Raw genomic sequence first — 6,991 nt, forward strand, 5'->3', positions numbered from 1 at the left:
AAAGTGAGTAAATCTGTGTGGACATCAAAATGTGGTAGAAATACTCTGTTCCCTTGAAAGCTATTGGCTCTGATTACCAGTAAATTTTGGGTTGCCAATGCTAATGTCCGGAAAGCCAAGTGGCTATTGAGGATAGGGCTAATGTGGTGTCTTGATGAGTCTGGCTGGGCAGCTCATTAAAATAATGGGATGGGTGGTCTTGGGGAGAGGTCCTGATCTCTAGGCTACATGTGCCCACCCCTGCAGCTTGTTACTCTTCAGTCAGCAAACTTGGTGTAAAAGAACCGCAGTTTAAACAGCCCTGCCTGTTCTGTGGAACAGGATTCACACAGCCATGGTCCAGAGCAACAAATTCTTCCAGGATTTAGATTATACACCTGGTGCTCTGGGCACAGGAGTGTAAATATAAATACGGTGGAGATTGTTGCCAATACACTGAGCAGGGCGTTTCTGGGTTTGCCTGCAGCTGAGTGACGTGGGCTGGATTCTGACACTTGGGCATGCGTGACTGGGCTGTCGTCTTCCTCACCTGCCTAACTTTGTTTTGTCTTTCTTCCCACAGGTGAACGTTGGCTTGCTTGGCATGAGCCTCCTGGGTTTCTGCCTTCCAATCTACCTGGTCTGCTACAGACGCAGGCTAGAGAGAGAAAGAAAACAGAAGATAGAGGATTCCAAACTGTTCTACAAAATCAATGGCACTTCCAATGAGGAAGCCTTTGTTTAAACTGGTGCTTCAAATACAACCTCCCCTGTACAGGTTCCTACCACATCCGTGGGTTCTACCTGTGGTGTAAGCCAGGCTTTTTCTCTCCTGGCTCTGCCAGTCTTTGCTCATCACTGAAGTGAGGGCTGGACATCATGACTGAGTTTTCCTCAGATATATGGCAGGAGGAGACTTCTCACTCCTTACTCCAGAACACGGGACACTTTTTTCCTTTTTTTTTTAAAGGCCACGCAGATATTGTGTCTTAAATTATCCCCTGATCATACTCTCCAGCGGCAGAGTCTCTGCGTAGGAAACTGGGGAGAGAAGGAGTAGAGGGATGGGGGAAGAGGGAAGAAAGACCATAATTTGAGTCTGCAAATCTAACTCTGAAGTCTGTCTTCTCCCTCTCTTCCCCCAACCTTGGCTGACATCACCTCAGATGCAACTGCACTCTCCTCCCACCCTGGGGCTCCATAATGGTCTTTCTGCTTGATATGGAGCTGGACTCAGTGGTTTTACTGTCTATCCAGACATACCCCAGACTGCTTCTGAGGCAGGGAAGGGGGTTTTATTCCTATGTGTATGAGCACAGCTTCAGTGTATTGCTAAATGTTGGTTGCTAGCACTGACAGCTCCCAAAACTTTTAGTACTGCAAATGACACAGACTGTGAGCAATGGATCTGCCTTCCACGCTGAAATGAAGAGCCTAGTGGACTGCTCGGTCCTAGACCAAGCCTTCTAAGGCCTGGAATTCCTCTTCTTCCTGGCCAACAAACCACCTGTATGTGTTTTAAACTCTCTGCCGTCCTGGAACCTTTGGATAGGAATTGGATCATGTTTACTGATGAAGTGCTTTGAGACTTGTTGCCTTTTGCCTCCTCTTCCCTCCGACATGACCTTGGGAGGGGAGCAGCAGTGTGTATCGAGTGAAGTGGAGAAGCTTCTTGAAGCTGAGTTCTGGGGCTTCGAATACTTCTGGTGTTCACCTGTCATGAGCTGACTTGCTGTTGAAAAGAATCAAGAGTGCACAACACTCCTTTGTGTCCAGTAACTGGATCTTGTGGACATACGGCAGGGTGATGTGGTGATGTAATTCTTCCTCTAGACATAGCTTCTTTGCATTGTTCTGATAAAAGTCCCCAAGCTGCTGAACACCAGGTTACTGTAACTGACCAAAAAGCTACCGGTTTGGCTGTATTAAGAGCCTTCTATGATGTTGATGCTCTGTCTGGACAGAGTACCTGCTGAATGATTGTACGGTGAAGCTGACTTACAGAGCAATACACAAGGGTAAAGGTGCCCCAGGCCTGCTCACCATAGAGGGAATACAAAGGGAATTCTTAACCTGCTTATTTTTATAGAGGTTTTGCTAAGTCTTGTCTAAAGTCAACTTTTCTGCCCTTAGCGTTTTTGTTGAGATCAGTAGCTCAGCCTCTGTTGCCTTGTGACTAGTGTTACCAGCTGCACCATTTGGACCTGCTGGGAGCAGATCTGTTGAGGATGGACATCACCAGCGGGTGAGCAGCAGCACATGTGCTGGGCTGAGCTACTGGCTGCAGGAAGGTTGGGGGCAGAAATAAAACAGTTATGAAGATGTAGGTGGTGCTTTCTGAACTGCCAACTCCTGTGTTACTGAAAAGCCTGGTAAGGGGGTAAGTCATTCAACTTCTTTGTCTGGTTAGAAAAGTAATCACTGACTCAATCACTGCCCTGCTCTAAGCTGTGGATTAGAAACAACAGTGCACCCGGACTTTCCTTTGAGAAACTACCTGGAAACTGGGTGTTAACTCCTTTACTGATGCTTTGAAGCATGCAGACGCTTACCCCAGCCAGGTCCTCACCTTCCCATAACGGCAAGCTTGGTGACCTCTTGCACAGAGCATGGGCAGGACCGAGGGAAGCCCTGAGAGTCCCTGGCTGGTGGCCTTGCCCGCGCAGGATGAGGAGGCAGCTCTGTGGGACAGCAGCGCCATCTCCAGTCACTGCCCCAGCCAGCCTCCTGTGGGCAGTTCAGATGCTACTCCACTCCACGGTACCTTCCAGTCTCCAGTCACTCTTCAAAATGACTCGCCACTTGAGTATTTTACACATTCGTGGAATTTTTTTAATGTGTTGCCTTTATTAAATGTGTTTGTTCCAAGACAGCCTTATTGCCTGCTGTCGACACTTTACTTTTCTAGAAAACTTCTCGTCTTTTGTTGGTCTCTTGCTTTGGTGATGATTTAGTGACTTTCCCAACTTTTCTTTTGTGTCAAGCAATAATTAAGAGGCAGAGTTTTGATTTGTTTTCCTAATCACCTGGCATTGTCTCAAGTACATATTGAGAGACCCACCAGCAGTAGTACAGCTTGCCTAGATTTCCAGAGGGCTTTCTGCAGATTTCTGCATTTCATATTGCCACTAAATATTTTGAGATGATTCCTACTCTTGCTCTGAGATGTTTGACATGACAATGACAGATTAAGTATTTATTTTATTATATTTTTTTTTTTAGTAAGAGCTCAGACAGGTGAGTGCCTGAGCCACAGTCCTGACTCGATGTCTTAAAAGAGCTGTTGGAGGGTGTCAGTGTGTTAATTCAGCATTACTTCCACCCCAGCTGCCTCCCTACTGCAGTTCCCAGCTCCTGCCCTTTATTAGGAATCTCCTCTCATCCATTTTCATCTGATAAAATGGTGGATATACATGCTTAGTGTCTCTGCTGATGTGCCATGGTGTTTAGAAGCTGCTGGTCGGCTGTAAGGAATGGAGCTCATGCCTTTGAGTCACAGTTTCTGTTTGCAGCTTGGGAGGACAGTGTGCCTTTTGGCTTGCAGTCACAAGGACTAGGGGGTAGACAATGAAGTTTTAGTTGTGGAGGGCTGAGCAGACAAACGGGAGAGCTTTCTCACACAGTGCGAAGTCAAGCCGTGGAATTCATTGCTGCAGAACATTGTTGGGAACAGGAGTATAACTGTTGGGTTTTTTTTTTTCCTTTTAAAAAGGGGCTGGTTCAACAATAGTCTGATGCATCCACTAACTCAGGGAGATTTTAAGTTGCTGTAAATAAGAAAGTTATGCCAAGGAAAGATTACTTTTCTACATGCTTTGTCTCTTAAGAATTGGTCAAAGACAGAGAAAATACATGCCGGGCTGGGTGAAAAGCTGGTCTGATCTTGTGGGGTTTCATTTACTCTGACAGTTGTGAACAAAACTACTTTTAAAAGCAGTCTCAAATCTATCTATTAAAAAAAAAAAATCAACCCCTGTGTCTGTATGTAAGATGTGCCAATACTGATTGTGGCATAACTGCTTAAATGCTGCACCTCCTGCAGGGGTGAGCCCCTCAGAGGGCAGAGTGTTCTGGCTTCAGCCAGAAATGATGTGTTGCATGGTGCAGAAACAAACCCTGTTGGCATGGTCCTGTTATACGTGATTGTTCATGGGCAGTTTGCCTCCATCTTTGATGCTTATGGGAATGTAATTGTGGATTACTTAACATTTGGAATGGGAAAACAGCTTGGCTGCTTTCTAGCCAAGTGATGCAGGACCAAGAAAATTCCTGATGCGTTCTTCTATGTGCATGAGCCACCTTGTGGAAAAAAAAAATTAATGGGCTACCAAAGACCAGACAGTCACATCAATTTAAATCAATAATGCATTTACCTGAATAGCTTAAATATAGGTCAATGTGTTTAACTACCTTCATTATTCCTAAACGCTAGAATTTGTAGGGTTGGGGGTTTTTTTATGCCCTTGTACCCCCTTACCCTCATCCATGTGAGAAGTATGAGGAGGTTAGTCATAGGAAAGATCTCATGTCCTCCACAGAAGCATCCCCAGGTGAATGTAATGAAGCAGAAGCTTGATCTGTGAGTATTTGCTATTTGTAGGAGCCCTCAGAGTCAAGGGCGTTGGTGTGTAAAGGTGATTGCACCTTCTGGAAACACTGCTTCTGGCCTCTACACTCTTACATGTGCTTAATATGCATCTGTATTTAAAAAAAGAAAAAAAATTAACAGTGGTGAAGGGAGGGTGACAGCTTTTCCCTTTCACTAATCTGTCAGTCCCTAAGCCCTACAGACACAGTCTTTATAGCACTAATGAAATGATGCTATCAAGAGTAGCAGAGAAAATCCGTGCTATGTTACTTAATAGGACACTTATAACATTGTTCAGTTACTGTCATAGAGTATCTGGACCCTTGAGATGAAACCGGACACAGATATCTGCAAGAAAAAAAAGAGCAAATCTTGCTGAGGCTTCAACTTAACTGCAATGCTGCTACAGCCATTGAAATGTTTAACTCCCACAAAAAAGCCTGGCCTCTTCATGCTCTGTCTGCAAAGGAAAATTGTAGGATAATGAGATTTTAACGAAGTCAGTAAATCACTAGAATGTTTTAAAGTAGGAGATTTCCCTCTTGACAGGCTGATGAATTTGGAAAATATGCCACAAAATATAAAGCAGATACTGTAGGGTAAAAAGAATGAAATCTTTAAAACTACATGTTTTGTTACTTCCCCCCCACCTTGAGTCCCTTCTGCATCTGCAGAGCTCTTGGTATTCCCTAATTCCCAGTTTGGAAGTGCAAAATAATAATGAAAACTAGTATGACAGCAGGATTCCTGATGGGATTGAAACTGTTATGTTGGGTTTGGTTTTTTTTAAATTAAAAAAAAAAAAGCACCATTTCTGATTTATATTCACAATGTTATCTTCTCTGGAATAGCTGAAACAATGATGTGTTATGTAGATGCATTCTTACATGTTTTGCTCCCTGTGCTGCTCAGCCTGTCTCTGCGCAATCTGTTTTTATCAAGTGTCCTGTGCCCCATGCTGTCATCTACTGCTGCTTGTCACTTCCTTGTGCCTGGCCCTCTGTCACTTGCATTTTATTCCCAGGACAACCCTTTCTCTCAGAAAGCCCCATCTTTTTAACCTGCCAGCATCGGCCTCCCCCAACTCCTCCTCTTCACCAAATTTTTTGTGATGTTTGTCGAATTGTAAGCTCCTTGGGGCAGGCCTGTGTCATCTCTTCTGTGTTTGTAAGGTGATGTGCACTCTTGCAGTACTATCTAGAAATAAATGTGGTAATAAGTTAATCATTAGCTTTCCTTTGAGGCTGAACATAATAAAGGTATTGTTCCCTCCCTACCGAAACTATGTAAGCATGAATGCTTTACACGGTGTCATCTGCCAAAGTGCTTGGCTGCATGTTGAGTGTTTGTCTTTTTCTTCTCTAGCTTAGGAGCTAACAGCCAGATGTCAATTAATCACTGTTGAGGGGGGGAACTATAATCTTAACCCAAATAAATAAGAAACCCCCAAAAAACCCAGAGACAGCAGGTTGAGAGAGAGATGAAGCTCACTTATACAGGCTAAACTGGTATCAAATACTGAAAGATGAGCAACTGGGCCTTGAATGGGAACGGTACAGAAGAGGTACAGAGTGTCGATACAAAAGCCGCACATTTTGGTTATCCATGCTTGAGCCTGGTGATGCTAAATGTATGGCGTTTTATTTTTCCAATCAAATAAAGACAATCCTTGCTCTGATTCCAGTGACGAAGTGGTAAAATGAGTGCTCTTTAGGTGTGTTTTTATTTAGTACAGGACCCATAAACGGGTTTATTCTGCAACTGACTTCTAATAAATATTTGGGGTTGTTCTCAATGCCCGGTACAGTTTGGGTGGCTGCTGAAATATCACTGAAAATGTAAGAGGATTTGGGAATGCTGTTAATCGTGACCCGGTGACAAGGTGCAGTTCTATTTGCAGAAGACACACTTACCCTCAATGAATCATAGAATTTTTAGGTTGGAAAAGACCTTTAAGACCATTGACTCCAACTGTTAACTCTGCAGAGTCCAACTGTTAACATTGCTGAGTCTGCCACCCAACCACGTCCCTAGGTGCCACATCTACGTGTTTTTTAAATCCCTCCCTTTGAGCTTAGAGCCCTCAGTGGGATGAAACGCCCATCACCTTTAGCCTAAGGGTTTTCCCATATAAGACAGCCCTCCCTCTTTGCGTTAATACCCTGCCCTTCCTTCCCCGCCCCCCGAAAAGAGGCGGTTCTAGTCGCGGACCGAGCGCGCCCCTTCCTCAGGCCGGGCTGAGGGGAAGGGCAGGGCGGCGCGAGGGCGCGTGAGGGAACGGCTCGCGCCCGCCGACGCCAAGGGCGGGAAGGCCTCGCGCCCGCCCGCCCCTCGCTCCCCCGCAGCCCGACGTCCTCCCGCGCCGCGCTGCTGAGGTCAGGACGCCTGCGTGGCGCCGTGACGCAGCCGTTGCCGCAGAAACGC

At 45.4% G+C, this 6,991-nt stretch overlaps 1 protein-coding gene across 1 annotated transcript in view; it reads left to right on the forward strand.

Annotated features, from left to right (window-relative positions):
- The window catches only part of SLC43A2 (solute carrier family 43 (amino acid system L transporter), member 2), a 32,061-nt gene extending 25,807 nt beyond the window's left edge, over positions 1-6,254 (forward strand). The window contains exon 13 of the mRNA XM_014953269.1: positions 563-6,254. Coding sequence (XP_014808755.1) covers positions 563-724 — 162 coding nt within the window. The 3' untranslated portion in view covers positions 725-6,254. The remainder of the gene's footprint in view (positions 1-562) is intronic.
- Positions 6,255-6,991: the final 737 nt, after the last annotated feature.

Source organism: Calidris pugnax, unplaced genomic scaffold (assembly GCF_001431845.1).
Source record: "Calidris pugnax isolate Ruff unplaced genomic scaffold, ASM143184v1 scaffold133, whole genome shotgun sequence".
NCBI lineage: Eukaryota > Metazoa > Chordata > Aves > Charadriiformes > Scolopacidae > Calidris > Calidris pugnax.